At 36.9% G+C, this 20390-nt stretch overlaps 1 protein-coding gene across 5 annotated transcripts in view; it reads left to right on the forward strand.

Annotated features, from left to right (window-relative positions):
- The window catches only part of U2SURP (U2 snRNP associated SURP domain containing), a 47172-nt gene that overhangs the window by 3554 nt on the left and 23228 nt on the right, over window positions 1-20390 (forward strand). For 2 of the 5 annotated variants that reach the window (XM_019656929.1, XM_019656925.1), the window contains exons 2-13: window positions 4449-4493; window positions 5789-5920; window positions 8588-8686; window positions 10472-10586; window positions 11032-11165; window positions 14881-14948; window positions 15504-15598; window positions 15682-15717; window positions 15804-15886; window positions 17294-17459; window positions 17650-17861; window positions 18791-18834. In XM_019656929.1, coding sequence (XP_019512474.1) covers window positions 4449-4493; window positions 5789-5920; window positions 8588-8686; window positions 10472-10586; window positions 11032-11165; window positions 14881-14948; window positions 15504-15598; window positions 15682-15717; window positions 15804-15886; window positions 17294-17459; window positions 17650-17861; window positions 18791-18834 — 1229 coding nt within the window. The remainder of the gene's footprint in view (window positions 1-4448; window positions 4494-5788; window positions 5921-8587; window positions 8687-10471; window positions 10587-11031; window positions 11166-14880; window positions 14949-15503; window positions 15599-15681; window positions 15718-15803; window positions 15887-17293; window positions 17460-17649; window positions 17862-18790; window positions 18835-20390) is intronic. The other 3 variants (XM_019656928.1, XM_019656927.1, XM_019656930.1) reach the window with 3 other exon arrangements.

Here is a 20390-nt window from a genome sequence, read left to right on the forward strand (position 1 = left end):
TATATATATATATATATATATACATCTCGCTGCCTATGTACATATTTTTTGTGGTACCTGAAGATATGTAAGATTTAAGTATGATGAAAAACTCCAAAGAAAACACAAACCTTGAAAATTAAGCTCTTCATAGTTTTCCAGTTTTAGTTTAAACTGAATCTTCATTCTGATATGGTTGTAACCTTATCTGAAAATATAAAGTGGTTAGTTTTATGTGTGGAAGGTTGTGTTTTTGTGTGGAGAATGGAATTATGAACTTCTGTTTTCTTGATCAGTGATTTTTGGTACTGTTTGATGTCTTTGAGGAGTTGAAAGTTTTTTCGTTAGGTCCTTCCTCAGTTTAGATAAACTACAGGACGTTCAAAATGTAGTTACAACTTTTCATGTATTGGTAGTGTTTTGGGTGTGATTTTAAAGATCCTTTCAGGTTTGTTATTTAACTTTATTATATATAGTGTCTGTCTCAGTGATCATATAAAGATTTTTTTCAGAGGTGGACCTTGGTTTGTCTTGGAGAGTAGTATTAAGCTGGCTAGCTGCAACATGTTAGTGAGTGGACAGCATGGTATTTTGAGTGTGGAGTGTAATTTTATCGTGTAGGAACTTATTCCAACAGGTTAAGTCAACAAGTATATTGAGGATCTGTTGCTTGCCAGATCTTGTGCTTGATTTTGAGGAAGAAATCGTTAAATAAGACCGCACCCTTTTTGGGGTGCATGCTGTCTAGTGGCAAAACAGAGAACACATAATAAGAGTACAAGGCAGAGCTATCTGAAGTATCTGAACGTTTAGGGAAAGAACTGGCAGCTGGTTGAGTGGAGGGTGAGGAAGGGGGAAGCTTCAAGAGCATAGAGGAATTTGATTGAGTCCTTTTAAACTATGAGCAGAGCTTTGAAGGATACAGATAGGGAGTATAAAAAAGAGACAGGTGAGGTGAAGAAGAGGAAATTGCTGGGAGATGAATTGATAAGTAGTCTAGTTTAGCCAGTGCATAGGGTACTTGCATATACATAAAAGAAGCTGAGATGGAAAGGTAAGTTTTAGCTAACCTGTGGAGGGGTTTGAATGCTACAGAATAAATAAAATTAGAGAGCCTTGGAAAATTTGAGGCAGGGAAGTCCTTCAGGAAAGCTATTCTGGGAACATAGTTTAGGAAGGGTTTGGAAGTGAGGAGGACCAGTTTGAAGATTATTGCAGTGCTTCTGATTGATACTGAGTGTTGCTTCAAAAATCTCACCTCAGATCCTTTCTGGGAAGCTTTTCTTAATACCTTCTCCTCTGTGCTCTTGTGGCGCAGTCACATTTTTACCTGTCTCTTTTATTAGCTCCTAATGACAGGAGCTATGTCTTAGTTTCCTTTATATCTCTTAATGTAAAACATAGTACCAGCCAATGGGTGCCCAGTAAATGGTTAAATAAAGGGAAGATCTGAACCACAGTGATGTCTTTGGAAAGGAAAAGGGGTCCCGGTAGAAGAGCTGTGTTAAAGGTAAGATAACAGTTTGACTCAGTTGATTACAGGCCTAAGGACAGAGTCCGAGGATGAGCCTGTTGTAATGCCGCTGCTGGCTCACACTTACTGAGTAATTACTATGTACACTGTTCTGAGTGTGTCCTCTGTATTGTCCTTCACCACGTTCCTGAGGCACTTGCTGTTCAGCTTTACAAATAAAGGAACTAGGCCCAAGGTTACAGACCTGCCAAATGCTAACGCTTGATTCCAGAATCTGTGCTCTTAACATTTTACTACTTTCAGAAAGTGAGAGATTGAGAGTTAGGACCCAGTGTCGGAAATGTGGTCAAGAGGACAGGCTGCTTTGTGAAGAATTTTAGACATTTCGCATTTGAGTAGCTTGCAGACATTCGGGTGAAGGTGTCCAGGAGGTAGTTTGGGAACAGATTGGAACCTCAGAGAGGGACCAGGTTTGCAGGTCAAGGATTCTGGAGTCATTGTAGTGCAAAAAGGTGTAGGTTTGCTTTCTGTGTGAGAGATGGTTAAATGTGTGGAGATATAAGTCGATGCTTTAGAGGATGAGAGGAGAAAGACATGGGAGACAGAAGTGGGAAAGGAGAGCTGACTAGGCAGAATGGCAGCTTTGGAGGAAGGGCACTGGTAGCTTGCTCGTTTGAAAACTCAGGTGTGGAGGCCTTTCACGTGAAGTCAAGTAGGAGCAGCCAGGGAAAAAAATGTTTTTCTTCTCAGCCACCAGGATAGAGGGTCATATGGCATAAGTGTCATTGGCTACACTTTTATCTCCTCAGCAGCCATCCGAATGGTCCTTTTTCCTTTTGGATTTTCTTACTGTCCTTCCTTCTCCACATCTGTACTGCCTGTTCTCTCCCTGATAGACATTTCTCTGTGTGCTTCTTTATTATCTCAAACCTCCCTGATTCTGCCCTTTCTTTTCTTGCTTTTGGGTCTTTTCATTTGGATGAGGAATTGTGCTGCAGACTTCAGAAGATCTTTAAACATCATTAATTTGTGGTTTTTAAATTTTAAAGAAAATGAAAACCCAAGCCCAAGACAAATAATACAGTTCATTTCCAGGTTAGGAAGAGGGGGGAGGCTCAGCTTGTGAAGTTACTGTTGCCGGATCGCTAGCTTTAGAAGTTGGTTGTTCTTTTAAAATCTTATGAACTATTGTTTGAATCACTAACTGTCCTTAAGCCTAAAAAACTCCCATTTTGAATGCTGTGTAGCTAGCTATAACTGTGTATCTTTGCAAAATGCCTGATTTGCAGTAACTCTGACCAGTGCCATCTTAGGTTAATTGAAATCAGCTGATGGATCTTCCTAAGCCATGCTGTTATTTTTAAATGCTAGAAGTGATGGTTTGGATGTGGTGGCATAGATGAGTTAAGAAAGGGTAGCACATTCTTAGCTACTCCTGCATACTGCTTCTGGTGAACTTTAGAATTATTCTTGGCAATCCTCTTGGCCCCTTTGCAAAGATTTCCGTTTGGAATTTGGAGCTATTGAATGAAATTGTATTAGATGTGTAAATAAATTTGGTTATAGTTGACAATGTCTTAATAATGACTTTTCCCGTCCAGAAGTATGATGAGTCTTTTCAAAAGATGACTCGAAACTGAATCTTTCTGTAAAGTATGTGTTTTCTTCACACAGGTTGTGTACATTTCTTTAGTTGGTTTCTACGTGTTTTATATTTTTTTATTACTATTATGATTAGGATATTTTTGTTACCTATCAGGCAGTTGATTTATTATTTTTTAGGCCAGTCTTTTACTGAACTTTTTTCTAAGGAGTTATTCTCTTGGATTTTCTAATTTCTAAGTGTTTGCAAAGAGGCACATTTCAAAGTGTGTTTCAAAGAGTTAATTTAAATATCAAAACATTTCTTCTTCCATACTATCTTGCCTTTTAAGAAAGGTTAGCTGAGAGAAGAATGTGAAGGAGGAGGGACACAATGAAAGTTGGGGACCAAAAAATGATGGGTAGGAAGAATGGAGGGGGGTGGTATCTCAGTGCTTGGTTGTTCTGGGCTGATTTTGCCTAGGGCCCAGTGCAGTGGAGTTCAGAGGAATAAATTGATTCAGTAGAACCTGACCAGCTATTCTCAGCCTTATGTTTAGATGAGTAAAGATGAATAAAGCAATACAGTGTGGATCCATGTGAATCCTATGATTTAAATAGCCTTGCAGCTTGGCATCTTTGTCCTTAGATGCGTTGTGAACAACCAGCAAATTATTGTATGCTATATGTAATTTGAAATGTAGATCAATTAAAAAATAAGATGACGTTTTAAGAGTTGACATTGTTGGAAAGTGCCATTGTTTGAAGACTGAACTCTTCCTTGTGCAATAGTCAGCAATAGTGGCATGCCAAGGCCGAAGCAGTCCCCTTAAAACAAACTGCAAACGGGGACTTGATAATAGGATTTTGTTTTTCTTGAACTATTTCGGCAGTAGAATTTGTACGTTTTGGTAGACGTCAAGAGTTATATGTGGATTTTCTTGGCATTAGAATCTACTTCTATGACTGAGTGCTTGGATTGGAGAAAGGAGGGGAGGTTTCTTTGCTATGTAGTGAGAACTTGCTGCTATGACAGGCAGTGTTGAATGCAGTAAACAGTGTATCTTATGACTTGGGAAGAACTTTTGCACAAAAATTCTGTTGTATAAATAGAGGTTAGGATTCTACTCTGCAGTATAAAAGGTAACTGTGCCTCAGATATACCCTACTATCATTTCTTTGTATCACATTTTGGGAAATGCGGGTTCTGAATTTTAAAGAATTGACTTGCACATTTATTTGGGATCACAACATTTTTATGAGTCAGAGATTGCCCTTGTTTGGTTTTGTTAGCTGAGAAGAAATTGCTACAAGTTTGGAAAGATCAAGTCTGTATGAGAAACACTTGTTTTGTTAGCAGAGCAAGACACTTTCTGATTGTTTAAATACTGACTTTTATTTTTAACACTTGCAGACCAGATCATCAGATGTTCATTCATCTGGATCTTCAGATGCACATGTGAGTATAAAAGGCAGTCTTTGTCTTTTTCTTTAAAATTGAATTTCTCTATGTTTATATTTCTGCATTTAAGATTTTACTTGATAAATAAATACAATTAGATTGTATGTGCCTTTTTTTCCACCTTTTTTATTAGGTGCTCTCCTTTTTTTGTGTTCTATTTGCATGAATTGGGCCCCTCAACCATGTTAGAAACCTAGTGTGTATATTTCCTTATTTTGTTTATCGTGCTTATGAAATCCCATACGTACATAAATGTGTACTTACACATTGACTGTGGTATTCATTATACACATTTTTTTCTCATTGCACAGTACACCTATTGGAAATTCCTGTGCGTCAACAGGCAGAACTCTAATATAGCCTTTCATAATGTTACCTGTGGGAGGTAAAGTTATTTAGTGAGCTATTTCTCTGTTGATGGGCATATATTATCTGTTGAAAACTTTTTGACATTTTGGATGTACCGCAGTAAACATTCCTTTACATATGCTATTTATAGCAGTTCTCAAAGTGGTCTTCAGACCCCTGTGGGTCACTTTCTTTCAGGGGGTCTGTAAGTTCCAGACTGTTTTGTAATAACACTGAGACATTTGCCTTTTTTGCTGTGTTGACATTGTCACTGATGGTGAAAAAGCAATCGTTGGGTGAACTGTTGGCACCTTAGCACAAATCCCGGGCGTGTTGCCACAGTGTACTAGTCATTGTAGTTTTCCCCCTGCCCACAGGAAAAATATGCTGGTTTCACTGAAGAATGTTCCTGATGAAGCAGTAAAACTTGTCAATATTTGATTTTGTTGTTTTGTTCGGGTCTTTTTAATGTTGAGCGTGATGAACTGGGAAGTACATATAAGGCATTTCTGCTTACCAAAATGTGATGATTGTCTTGAGGAAAAGTACTTGTGGGATTGTTTAAATCGAGAAATGAAACTGGCTTCTTTGCTTCATGGAATACCATTTTTGTTTGAACAAGCAAGTGACAGATAAACTATGGTTAATCAGACTTGGGTGTTTGGCAGATAATTTCTTGAAAATGAAGGAAATGAACCTGTTACTTCAAGGAAAACAACTGTTTGTTACCTATGTAAAATTCGAGCTTTCAAGTGCAAGTTAGAATTACTGAAAACTTTCCCTGTACTTAAGAACTTTTCTAATGAAATTGGTGGTCATATTAAGAGATGAGAGTTTTGATAGTGCATAATTAAATTTGTCAGTATTTGCACATTTGGGTTATTTTCTAGTTTTCAATATTACATATGTGATTTTTTTAAAAACATGTTTTAATTTTTCTGAAGATGGATGCATCTGGACTCTCAGATAGTGATATGCCAAGTCGGACACGACCTAAAAGCCCAAGGAAACATAATTATAGGAATGAAAGTGCCCGAGAAAGCCTTTGTGACTCTCCTCATCAGAGTATTTCAAGAGTAAGTATTGATAAAGATAAGAAAGTATTGTTAATGGTTTTAATCTGTCCTTTGGTGGTTGGATATTTTGGTTTTGTATTTGTTGTTTACTCTTGTACTATTTGAAAATAACATTCTTCATTGTATTCAGATTAATGATAAACTCAAGTTCATCTAAGGAAATGGTTTTTTTTAGCTCATATATGAGCTATGTCTTTATTCAAATTTTTAAATTAAAAAAAAAACAAGGAACGTTTTGGATGTTAAATGGCTAATGGTCATATTTATTACCCCCCCCCCACACACACACACACAAACATTTACTGAACCAAGTGCCAAATGCCAGTCACTGGAAATACACAGATGATTAATATAGCTCTTGCTTTCAGAGAGCTTATAGTATTGCCCTGGAAGGCAAACAGAGTGGGTGCTGTTCACTCTGGTTAGTGCATTTCCAGGGCGATACGTAGGAGAACTCAGAGAAGGGGCTGTTTTACTGGGTGTATCTGCAAAGTGCTTTCATGTTCTTCTAGTCTTTTTTGTATTTTAAATCATGTTTTCATGTGATTAAATTTGGAAAATATAATTAAGATAGTTATCACCAGCCAGTGCTAACACTGATAACACTTTCTTTGTTTTTCTTGTTTTTGTTTTGTTTTGTTTTTTCTTTTAATTTTTTATTGGGGAACAGCCATGGTTGTCAGTTACACATTGCTTTCATGCTGCAGTGGCATAATTGACTTTTTAGTGGGTGCAGCTCACAGTGGCCCATGTGAGGATCAAACTGGCAACCTCGATGTTACCAGCACCACGCTCTAACCACCTGAGCTAACTGGTCACCCTCTTATTTTCTTGTTTAATATTTCTCAGCATAAATATATTTTTACTTTGCTGAGATTCATTTTATAGGAACACATTTTTAAATATTCTGTTTTCAGTTCTAACTTTAAATTTTAGCAAAAGTTCTGTAAATAAACTTTTTAACGGATGATTGTATTTCTTTTAGTAAACATTCTTTAATTTCCTTAACTATTTCCTGTTGGACTTAGCTCTTAGGTTTTAAATAAAATTTGAGCTCAAACATTTTGTTTTGTAAAATTATTTTTCATTGAATTTATATGTCATTTTACAGTTTGTTTAAATATTTGAAGTTGAACTCAATGATGCTGAATGATGACAAAACATTTTTCTTTCTATTTTGGGGGGGAAAATATTTACTTTGAATCTGTTCCTGAAACCCAGTATTGACGTTTGGATTATAAACTGCTTTACTTTTTTCAAAGGGATTTTAATGTAACTTAAAGATCGTTTGCAGCGGTATTACTCTTTCATTCTGCATATCTCAAGGACAAGCCCTTTTAGTAACTGGGAATTGGTAAAGTTTAATTGTGCAATTCTTTAGCTTCTCATTTTGGTTGGTGCTAGAGAAACCTTCAGATTTCAATTACAGATTAATATTTAGGTTGTATTTAGTAAACATTTATCTCAAGTTTATGAATCAAAATCTAATATGCAAATAAATAACTGATTGAACAACTAAAGGTCTGCAGTTTATTCAAGCCACATTTCAGAAGGAACTTGCTTTTAAGTTACATAAATGAAGACTTCATTAAAATACCATTTTCTCATATTCAAAATTCATCGGTGAATGTTTATTTGTGTGGAAACCTAAAATACTGCATGTGATGTATTCTGAAGTGAACAAAATGAAATTGTTATGTTCAGAAACATCAGTATTGTTGATGAAGCATGTGGTGATTTAAGAATTATAAAAGGAAGTGATACTATTTTTTTCTTTTTTTTAAGATTTTATTGGGGCATCGGGGAAGGGGAACAGACAAGTTGCTGTCCTTTTGTTGTTCAGTCCAGTTGTGGAGGACATCGCTTCACTGGCCCATGTTGGTACTATCATTGTGCTGTTCCCGGCTGAGGCAGTCGCTCACTGGCCATTGGACGGCTGCTCACGGCAGCTCACAAAAGTGCACGGCAGCTGCTGGCCAAACTCACTGCAGCCTACTCTGTCGCCGGTGACTCGCGGTAGCCCAGCTCCAAGTCGAGCTGTTGTTCACCATCTTAGCTGTAGAGGGCAGTGTCACTGGCCCTCATGTGGGATCTGAACCGGGACTCTGCTGCTCAGCGCTGGCGTCCCAAGCCAACTCTTAACCAGTGCACCACTCGGCCGGTCCAAGGAAGCGATACTATTTGTAGTACTTGGAATGGGGGTTAAAAATGGTATTTAGATTTCTGCTATTGAGCCATGGAAATGTATGCTTCCTTCTCCCTATTTGAATGTCTGTTTTCTGTATTGCTTGTTTTGCTTGTTTTGCCCAGAAACATCTGTGCTTTCCCTCTCAAGTGCTTTTATTGCTGCCAACAAGCAGGTGGAACGAGTTCTAAGCCTTGGCATGTCTCTCTGTTTTGCTTTTACCTTTTTTTAAAATGGCTTTTGTATGTTGCTGACCTTCAGCTAGCAAACGATATTTTTTAATGACTATTTACTTCAGAATTAAGCTTAAGGTAGGCAGGCACCTGACACGTAGAGTACCATCAGCTTTTCTGTACAATGAATTATTTTTTAAAAGTCATCTAATTCTGAAGATTTGGTTATCAGTTGAGACGTATCACTGAAGTGATAGATAGCATTAAGAATGTGTATGTAAAGGTATACCTTTTTATTTCTTTTCACAGCCTCTTTTAGAAAACAAACTTAAAGCATTCAGTATTGGAAAAATGAGTACAGCTAAGCGAACTTTAAGTAAGAAGGAGCAAGAAGAATTGAAGAAAAAGGTAATGTTTAAAATGTATTTTGAATTATCCTTGGAAATAAATGTATTTCAGGGGGCAGTAAGTGTATGGCCAGTAGAGTGATATTTTTCAGAGGTTTTTGACTTCCAGGGTATCCTCAGCTGCCAACCCCAAGTCAAATCTCTTAACACAACATATCTTCAGAGCAGTCCAGCTTCTATCCCTATCCCTTTACTGTTTTCTCTCTAATGTGTAACAGTTTGGGTTATTTTATCATTTGTTCTGTTTTTTTATAAGCAAGTGTGTGGACATATATATTGTACTCACTCTTTTTTCTACGATGAACAGTAGCACGCTGTATACAGTACACTTTTCTCCATCTTGCTTTTTCCATAATGTTGTATCTCAGATTACTGCAAGTATATTGAAATACTCCTTGTTCTTTTTCAATTGCTGTGTAGATAAGCAATAGTTTATTCAACTGAATTCCTGTTGAGGGCATTCTTTTGCCATTTTGTGGATAGTGTTATGCATATGATATTTTTGCTAGTGTACCTTTGGGATATATTTCTCTAAGTTGGGTTACTGGGCTGACTGGTAAATACATAAATGTAGCTCTGCTAGTTATTGTCAGATTGATCTCTAAGGGCAGGACTATTTTGCATTCATATCAGCAATGAAGGATGGTTTCCCCAGAGCCTTGCTGACAGGATGTTATCAGTGGAGTTCGGCCAGTCTGCTAGGTTCAAAATAGTATTTCAGTGTAGTTTTAAATTGACATTTCTCTTACAAGAGGTTGAACAGCTTTTCTTGTGTTTGTTTCTGTGAACTGTCTACTCATAACTAAACCAATCTTTCTGTAAGTTAATAATAGGTTATCTCTATTTTTAGAAACTGTATATTAAGTAGATTAATACTTTGTAGTACAAGGTGCAATGTTTTGTCCCAGTTTGTTGATTGCCTTTTTATTTTGCTTCTGGTGTTTTTTCCATGCAGAAACTATTATTACGTAATCAGATTTATCAGTCCGTCCTTATGGTTTCTGGGTTTTTAGTCAAGTTTTTCACACTCCCAGCTTATGAAGGAATTTCCAGATTTTTTTCTAATACTTATAGGGTTTCATTTAAAAAGAAAATCTGATTAATTTGCAAGTTCTACTTGTATATAATGTGAATGACTGGTTCATTTTTATCTTTTCAAACAGCTATCAAGTTACCCCAACACCATTCAGGTCCATCTATTCTTCACTGATTTGAGACGCCTCTTTTATTGAATACTAAATTTCCAAATGCTATTTGATTTATTTCTGTATTTTCTATTCTGCTTCGTTGGCCTTTATAGTCATACTTTTGGGGACATTTGGAATAGTTATAATGGACATTGTCAAGGTTTTGAGCTTTTTTTTTTTTTAATATCAACTCTCTGGATATACCAGTTTTTAATATGCATGTCTTCTGTGGTTTGTAAAGGAAATCTTTGTATTCACTGAATTAAATCATCGTGCCTTGGAAACATCATAAACATTAATAGAATAGTATATTTTATATAGTCAGTTGTCATATAATTTGATCCTTGAATTATCTCTAAACAAAATTATTTAGTCCTTTTCTGGTTCCACAGATTGCCAGTAGAAGAGCAAAGTCTCTCTTAGTTTCAGTGTTAATGTCTTAATATCTACTAAGGATTAGACAGTACCTGTTAAGACTGCATAACATGCTTTCCCCAGTGAAGGAAAAGGTTTTATTTACATTATTTCTTGATGACTTTCACCCTATATACAATAATAATTTTATATTAAGTGCTATTAATATATTCATGTGTATTTAGGAGGATGAAAAGGCCGCTGCTGAGATTTATGAGGAATTTCTTGCTGCTTTTGAAGGAAGTGATGGTAATAAAGTAAAAACATTTGTGCGTGGAGGTGTCGTTAATGCAGCTAAAGGTAAGTGTGAACATTATAGTCCTGAGTAAATCCAAAAAGTTTTGGTTGAATGACTGCGGATACTTATTAAAGACATTTGGTTGCTTTTCCTTTCTGTCAGCAGCCTCTAGTGGTGACGTTAATTAGCAAAATAAATGGCCAAAGGTGGATTAATGAGAAATTGGAGCCAGATATGTTTTAAAAATATTTACTGCCTTCCAAGTTTTAAGACAGCAGAGAACTTTGCAAAAATTTTAATATATTTCATAGTTTTACCATAAAGTCATTAAATTGGTATTTTTGGGAGTAGGGCACCAATATTTGAATTTAACTTCATATTTCGTCAGTAGTGATATATCTTAGTAGTAAAAGCATTTTATTTTTGTTTATTTTTAAATAAAAGAGCAAGTAAATAAAATCCAAATAATGTGAAGTTAGCATTGAAACTTAGTATTTTAATTTTCAGAAGAACATGAAACAGATGAAAAAAGAGGCAAAATCTATAAGCCGTCTTCAAGATTTGCAGATCAAAAAGCTCCTCCAAGTCAGTCATCCAATGAAAGACCGCCGTCTCTTCTTGTGATAGAAACCAAAAAACCTGTAAGTCAGACTATAGTATGTGACCGTTTATGTCAGGAGATGACATGCCATTGGTGCTTTCAGTACTTCCACTGTAAGCAGGACTTTGGCTTCTTGTTTTTATTTACTCTGGGAGTAGGTGTTGAGGTTTGATGCTTAACCTGCCTAGAAGAGTAGGACACGTAGGTAGTAGTTTTATGCTCTTTGAGCCGTGGACGTTTGCTATTACTATACTCAAAGCATATTGCAAGTAAAAATTTGACTATATTTGAGGTGTAAATGTAAAATAGTGGGATTGTGTTTTTTTTTTTTTAGATTTTTATTGGGGAATTGGGGGGATGGGAACAGTGCTGGGGAATTGGGGGAAGGGGAACAGACAAGTTGCTGTCGTTTTTGTTCTTCAGTCTAGTTGTGGAGGACATTGCTTCACTGGCGCAAGTTGGCACCATCATTGCGCTCTTCCCGGGCGAGGCAGCTCAGTCGCCGGCTTCTGGACGGCCGCTCACTGCGGCTGCTGACCGCTCACGCTGGCTGCTGGCTACACACGGTAGCCCATGGCAACCCACTGCCACAGGGGCTGCAGCCTCCGCCGTCGCCAGCGACTCACGGCTGCCCAGCTCCAGGTTGAGCTGTTGTTCAGCATCTTAGCTGTAGAGGGCAGTGTCACTGGCCCTCATATGTGGGATCCGAACCGGGGCCCTCTGGTGTCCCAAGCCAGTTCTTAACCATCGCGCCACTCGGCCGGCCCAGTGGGATTGTTTTTTGAAAGAATTCTGAACTGTGGTACTTAAATTATATCAGCATGTGTAGTGTCAGTTAACTTTGGAAGGCTACATACTCCAACAGTGTGTCTCTTACTTAGGACATTTTTAGAATTTATTTAGAATTACTGTCAGAACTAGCATCACTTTCTTAAATATTCTTAATGTTAGAGAACTTTTTATTTTTTTGAGGGTGAGGTTTTTAATGCGGGAAGGTGGTAGATGTGGGTTATATCATTTATAATTAGATTTGGTGAAGAAATCACATTGAATAGTGAGACTGATTTTTAAAATAGCTCTGAAAGCAGTTAAAAAACCCCAGCTTTATTGAGATGTAATTCATATACCATAAAATTCATCCTTATAAAGTTAGAATTGAGTGAATTCTTTTTTTTTTTTTAGTGTATTTACAGTTGTGTAACTGTCACTAATTGCTAATTTTAGAACATTTTTATTATTTCAGAAGGAAATCATATACCTATTTTTAGTCATCGCCAATCCCTGGCAACCACCCATAGACTTTCTGTCTCTTTGGATTTGCCAATTCCAGATATTTCATGCAGATGGAACCATACAACATGTGGCCATAGGGTCTGGCTTGTTTACTTAGCATAATGTTTCTAGGTTCATCTGAGTTGTGGTGTACATCAGTACTTCATTCCTTTTAATGGTGAATAATATTCCATGTTATGGGTAGACCGTATATTGTTTATCCATTTATTACTTGATGAACACTTGGGTTGTTTACACTTTTGGGCTGTTGTAATAGAAGAATGCTGCTATAAAACACTGGCGTATGACGGATTTTGAGTAGAACTACGTTTTCAATTCTTTTATGTATACCTAGGAATGGAATTGGTGGGTTATATGGTAACTATTTAACTTTTTTGAGAAACTGCCAAACTGTTTCCAAAGTAGTTCTACCATGTTACACATTACAGTCTCACCAGCAATGTGTGAAGGTTCCAATTTTTCCATATCTTCATCAACACCTATTAAAGTTGTCTGTTTTTTAAATTTATTTTAGTCATCTTAGTGGGTGTGAAGTTGTACCTAATTGTGACTTTGATTTGTACATCTCTGATGACATGGGGCATTTTTTTATGTGTTTATTATTCATTTGTTGTCTTCTGTGGAAATTTCTTGTCAGGTTCTTGGCTCATTTTTTAATTTGCTTATTTGTCTTTTTTATTGTTGAGTTGTAAGAATATTTTACACCTTCTGGAGTTAAGTTTTTTATCAGCTATATGATTTGCAGATGTTTTCTCCCATTCTGTAGGTTATCTTTGCACTTTTTTGATAGTGTCCTTTGAAGCACAAAAGTTTAATTTTGATGAAATTCAGTTTATCAATTTTTTTCTTTTGTCACTTGTGCTTTTTGTGTTATGTCTAAGAGACTAAGCTCATTCAAGGTCATGAAGATTCACTCCTATGTTTTTCTCTAAGAGTTTTATAGTTTTGGCTCTTACATTTAGGTCTGAGAACCATTTGAGTTAATTTTTGTATATGGTGTGAAGTAGAGGTCCAACCTCATTCTTTTTTGCATGTGGATATTCAGTTGTCCTAGAACCATTTGTTAAAAAGATGATATTCTTTCCCTATTGAATTATTTTGGTACCTTTTAATAAAAAAAATTAAAAAAAAGATTTTATTGGGGAATTGGGGGAGGGGAACAGCATTGGGGAATGGGAACAGACAAGTTGCTGTCCTTTTTTTGTTCAGTCTAGTTGTGGAGGACGTCGCTTCACTGGCCCATGTTGGTATGATCATTGTGCTCTTCCCTGGTGAGGCAGATCAGCCACCGGCCACTGGACGGCCACTCACAGCAGCTCCTGGCAGCTCACGCCGGCTGCCGGCCACTCACGGTAGCTTACGGCAGCCCACTGCAACCCCACTGCAGCCTAGCTCCAGGTCGAGCTGTTGTTCACCATCTTAGCTGTAGAGGGCGCAGTGTCACTGGCCCTGTATGTGGGATCTGAACTGGGGTCCTGCTGCTCAGAACTGGCGTCCCAAGCCAACTCTTAAGCAACGTGCCGCTCAGCCGGCCCATATTTTGGTACTTTTAAAAGAGGTTATTCCAAAAGTGGTTTTGGAAGGAATTTTAAAAGGAATTTTACAGATGTTATTGTTTCAGTAATTCATGTCCTCCTAAGGTTATTGTTTTGAAGAGTACATATTTGGTAGCTGTTCTTGGCAGTTTATTTTTTTTTTTAAAGATTTTTATTGGGGAATTGGGGTATGGGAAAAGCGCTGGGAATTGGGGGAAGGGGAACAGACAAGTTGCTGTCCTTTTGTTCTTCAGTCTAGTTGTGGAGGACGTTGCTTCACTGGCCCAAGTTGGCACCATCATTGCGCTCTTCCCCAGCGAGGCAGATCAGTCGCTGGCTTCTGGACGGCTGCTCACAGCGGCTGCTGGCCGCTCACGCTGGCTGCTGGCTACACACGGTAGCCCATGGCAACCCACCTGCCATCTCCAGTGACTCATGGCAGCCCAGCTCCAGGTCGAGCTGTTGTTCAGCATCTTTGCTGTAGAGGGCAGTGCCACTGGCCCTCATATGTGGGATCCGAACCAGGGCCCTCTGGCGTCCCAGGCCAGCTCTTAACCAGCGCGCCACTTGGCCGGCCCTTGGCAGTTACTTTACATGTTAGTTCAATTACTTTATGTTCATTAATTTTGCCCCCTGTTCCCCTCCCACAATATTCAGGCCTAAGTATCTCAGGTTTTGGGGGGATAAAGTTAGTGGCACCTTTACTTGACAACTGCTGGTTGTCATGTTGTTTGTTTTAATAATTGTTAAATTCTTAGTTTGAGAGAACAGGAAGGGAAATTCAGTGATAACAGAAGCATTCATTCTTTTTAATTTAAATAATTAGAACAGAGTTGGCACTAAAATAAAAATTATTTAAAATGATTATTGAAGCATTAGTTTTGTGTAACCTTTTGTTTGAAGTATAACTTGTCATATCCTTCATAGCCACTGAAGAAAGGGGAGAAAGAAAAGAAAAAAAGCAATTTGGAACTCTTCAAAGAAGAATTGAAACAGTAAGTTTTCTAGTGCTGAGAATGGCTAGCATAGGGGTATTGAGCTGGTACTTACAGATGCAGGTATGAAGAATATGGTGTACCAGTAATTACTCATAACTGGCTTACCATGAGGTGGTTTTCGATATAGTAATATATTGTAGGGTATGTTTGAAAATGAATTAGCATTTCAACTAGCATCTAGGTTGTTTGCATTATGTGGGTGCAATTCAGTTGATTAATGTCCAGAGTCCTGTTTGCAGTGGAAACAGTATAGTTACTGAGGTAGGGGTGAGGAATGGTCAAACTTAGCCACAAAGAAGAAATTCTTGGTTTTAATGTTGAATTTCTTCCTCACCTTAGAAGTGAGTTTTATATTTCTTTGCTTATATACTGTATCAGAAGTTTTCTCATAACTCTGTTATAGCTGAGGGAATCTCTAATCTTCATTGTCAGTACTGGCATTTAATTATAAATATTTCAAGTTATTTGAAGGTGATACCTGGATAAGCTCTATTTTTATTAAATGTGAACAAATGTTGGCTCATTATTAGTGATTGTGAATATTTTCAACAGAATTCAAGAAGAGCGTGATGAGAGACATAAAACAAAAGGCAGGTTAAGTCGATTTGAGCCTCCTCAGTCAGATTCTGATGGTCAGCGTCGTTCCAGTAAGTGATGTTTATTTTAATGTTTATATTTGTGATTAACTATTCTAAAAACTAAGGATTATTTTCTTTTCCCCCTTTTAAAGTGGATGCACCTTCAAGAAGAAACAGATCATCTGGTGGTAATACAGTTTTTTGCTTTTTTAATTAATAGAAATTGTCCAGACTTCATATTTTTCAGGTTATAATTTTCTTTTCTTTGCCCTAGTTCTTGATGATTATGCACCTGGATCACATGACGTAGGAGATCCAAGCACTACTAATTTATACCTTGGCAACATTAATCCACAGGTAATATTAGAAAAGTAAGATGAATGTTGGCTTGTATGCTTCATACTTTTGAAAGAAAACTGCTTTGTCAATCAGTAAAAAAGATGAAGTCAAGAATCTGAAGTTAAACAGATTTGATGGAACTAAATAGTCTCTAAAATTATCTCTCTAGTATGGGCTGAATTATCTTGCTGTAATTCTTTTTTTTTTTTTTAAGATTGAATTGGGGGAGGGGAACAGACAAGTTGCTGTCCTTTTGTTGTTCAGTCTAGTTGTGGAGGACGTTGCTTCACTGGCCCATGTTGGTATTGTCATTGCGCTCTTCCCGGGTGAGGCAGATCGGTCGCCAGCCACTGGACGGCGGCTCTTGGCAGCTCACGCTGGCTGCCAGCCGCTCACGCCAGCTGCCAGCCACTCACGGTAGCTTACGGCAGCCCACTGCAGCCTACGCCTGCCGTCGCCGGCAACTCACAGCAGCCCAGCTCCAGGTCGAGCTGTTCATGATCTTAGCTGTAGCGGGCACGGCATCACTGGCCCTCATGTGGGATCTGAACCGGGGCCCTGCTGCTCAGAGCTGGCGTCCCAAGCGTGCTCTTAACCAACGCGCCACTTGGCCGGCCCACTTGCTGTAATTCTTAAGGGTTTATCTCCTCTTCCTGTAACTGGATTATATGTACTCTGAATTTGAAATGTTTTACTAGGTTGTGATCTTACTGTTTACCACATCAGGATATGACCAGGATATGACCAGGAAGCATAGCTTGCTTCCTTATGGATTTCTTTTTGTTTTTTTTCTCATAATAGCAAACCTAGTATTTGTGCTTTTTGTCTTTTATATTTTAATTCTTTTCCCTGCATCAGTGTTAATTGCGTTACGGGGAACGTAGTGGTTGTTATACATAATACACTTTCAAAAAATTACATACTGGACCTCATTGCATACTTACTTTTTCTGTTTTCTCTCTTCTTGATTGCACTGGTAGCTGGAAAAAGAAAGAGTGATCAGATCCTTTTTTTTCTTTGATCACCAACAAATATTTTCTCCTTAACGTAAATGTGGTAACCATATTTGCTTCCTGAAAAGTGTTTCTCAGTGCCTAACAATCACTGCAGAACAGCTTTGTGTAGATACAGGACCTCCAAAGGAAGAAGAGGGGAGATAAAGGTGTGCCTTGGATTTCCCCAGCCACCAGCCTCTTCACCCTGGTCACTCACTTACATAAAACAGTAGGTTTCTGGTATGAAGATACGCGAATGCCCCAGGAAGGCAGGATTTGATTTGTGTAGAGGGCCTAATACTTGAATGGAAAAATGTAGCAGTAATATATCTCTGTTCATTTTGCAAAAATTACTTTGCTTTCTGTTGCATAGAATTCTCTTTATCCTTTCCTTTTTTGCATACCGAAAAACCCTTCTGCCTTTTAATAGATGAATGAAGAGATGCTGTGCCAAGAATTTGGAAGATTTGGACCATTAGCCAGTGTGAAAATTATGTGGCCAAGAACTGATGAAGAAAGAGCAAGAGAGAGAAATTGTGGTTTTGTGGCCTTTATGAATAGAAGAGATGCTGAAAGAGCTTTAAAAAATTTAAATGGTAAGAAAGTTTTTATTGTCCATTAATTCAGACTTTTATTTTATTTTGGTTCTGAAAAGTATTTATAAGAACTTTAGAGAAAAAAATGAACCAGAAATGGAAAGGTTAAAAACAAAAATTCCAATCACCTAAATCTTTTATTTTCTTTTGAGAGTTATTACCAAGGTGACCTTTTTTTTCTTTCTTGTAGGAAAGATGATTATGTCTTTTGAAATGAAGTTAGGTTGGGGTAAAGCTGTGCCTATTCCTCCACATCCAATATACATCCCACCTTCTATGATGGAACACACGCTTCCCCCACCTCCATCAGGACTTCCTTTTAATGCGCAGCCTAGAGAGCGGTTAAAAAACCCCAATGCTCCCATGTTACCGCCGCCTAAAAACAAGGAGGATTTTGAGAAGGTAATTTAAAAAATGTACATAGGGCCGCATCTATTTGTAAATACTAAATCTGTGGTAGTATTTCTTTTCAACAATTTTGTAGAAAATGTGTGTGTAATTCTGTTTGGCAACTCTTAAATAAGTAGATGTGTTCCCTGCCTTAGCCCAAGGAGACCCTGTCTGAAATACTTAGGGCATATTTTTATTTGTGGCTACCATTCTTTTTTGACCACTTACTAAGTTTCCCCCCCCCCCTTTGTCCACTTTTGTACCCAGGTGTAAGTACAGTATCTAAATTTACTTTGTTCTGAGAAAATGATACTTTATATTTGGTTAAGTGACTTCAATTAGAAAGACTTAAATAGTTAAACTGTTTAGATGGCAGCTAGCTAATTTATTTCTCAAGATCTGAGGTATTAGAATATTTGAGAGCATATATGGTTTTTCTTTAAAAAAGTTAACTACTAGTAAAAGCAAAGGGTGAGTATTTTCTTTTTATTAAACATAAAACCAACTTAATTTCAAGTTATGAGAATTTGTTGGTTCTGTTATGAATTAATTACACTTAAAATGACAGGGCTAGTTTTAAAGGCTTGGGAACAAAGTAGCAAACTGTATTATGGTCAGAGACAAACGGTTAATTATTTCACAAATTAAAATCTTTATCTGATAATTCTCAGTGTAGTACCTATTTCAGTGCATTGATGTGCATTCTGGCAGGGATGTTCTGATTCTTTGCATTTGGTGAACATTTACTGTTCACTGAACACATCCATTTGCTTTTATGTAATTGCCTAGTGTATAATTACTTCAAATGCAGTGATTGCCTGCAAAACTTGTGATTAGATTAGATGTGTAGTGTTTTCAATGCATATGTATATTTTTGCTTGTTACTTGTTAACAATACTCACATATTCTATGTTTATTATCTGATGTGACTTCATATACAGACTCTGTCGCAAGCCATAGTCAAAGTGGTTATCCCAACAGAAAGGTACATGTTTTTCTTTATTATTACTGATCTAAATATAGACAATATCCCCTTCTGAATTTAAAAAAAAAAAAAATGGTGTTGAGGAAAAGGTAATACCTTGACTGAGCAATGGTTCCTTCCCAGTACTTTTTGGGGGGATATGTGAAATTTAACTAACTTTAGTGTACTTTGCAATTTTATGTCATCTTTTTTGTTTTTATTGCTACCAATGTAGGGAATTTTATAGCTTTAGTATTTAGAATGTGTTTAATAGATTTAATTTGGAGTTGTTAGTCTAATAATATTAGACTATTATGATGGGAAAATAGGTGTTTTAAATGTATCTTAAATTTTAGATAATGTTACAATTTGACCCAACCTGTTATTTTTTTCTTCATTTCTGAATTATCTGTGTTTGATATACAACCTTAGTTGGAGTTCTCCTTATTGAAGGCATAGCTTTGTTTTTTTTCTGATTGATTTTTAAGAAGGAATTCCTATTATTTTCACGAACACTGAACATACTAGAAACTTATTTTCATGGTAAAGGTGTTTGGAATTCTTTTACTTTCCTTTCTTGTTTTTTTTTCTTTTTCTACATAATGTTAAAGCAGAAGAATTCGTGCTCTAGGTATGCTCTTGCTCAGTCAAGCTAAGCCTTTTCCCAAACACAGGAACACAACACTGGTTGAATAATAAATGAACACAAAAGAATACCAAATTCTCTTTGACATTGGCCTTGGTGAGCAACACCAGCTGAACTGTCTGCGGCAGCGGGGGACCAGGAAAACATCATGGGATGGATTGGGAAAGTATACAGTTTTTGACCAGACATTGGTACGATCGACTCCAATAAATGTGGTTTTATTATAACTGAGAAGCATTTTTTGTTTTTTTTTTGTTTTTGTTGTTGCCCAGAATAAGATAATTACCGTTTTAAAATAAAGTAATGCACTTAAAATATATCATCTTTTTGTACTACACTGTTTCATTCTGATAGAAAAGTCACCCTTTTTAAAATAAGAAACACAATCCTTAAGGAAAAAAGTATGATTACAATTCTTTAATAATCTTGAATTTAAGTTAGCTACAACTAATTGTCAGATTTTGATTTTAAATCATATGCAACATTTTAAAACTTTTAAAGTTTAAATTTTCTAAAAATAGATTTTATCAGTTACAAGCCTATTTAAAACTATCATGGTTTTTTTCTTCCTCTGATAAAAGCATTCACAGGAAAGCATTTTTGTAGCATTCAAAAAGTGTATATCAAGTAGTAGCTTTACATGTGGCTCAGCTGCTTTCTAAGTAAAGTTTTGAGTATACATTTTGCTGGAAAGTCTTGACTCACCTTGCAGTGAATTCGTTGTTTTAACTTGTTAAAACTTTTTCATCTATCTTTAATACTCAAGTCAAGTTGCTTTTGACTTAATTTATACAAGTTTCTGGATGTATAGTGTTTGCCATCTAATAATTGATTATCATATATTATGATACATAAAATTTCCCTTCCCTTAATTTGACACATACCAGTGGGAGTTTTGGAACTGAATCATAACTTCATATTATCTCCCTTC

Source organism: Hipposideros armiger, unplaced genomic scaffold (assembly GCF_001890085.2).
Source record: "Hipposideros armiger isolate ML-2016 unplaced genomic scaffold, ASM189008v1 scaffold_270, whole genome shotgun sequence".
Lineage (NCBI taxonomy): Eukaryota > Metazoa > Chordata > Mammalia > Chiroptera > Hipposideridae > Hipposideros > Hipposideros armiger.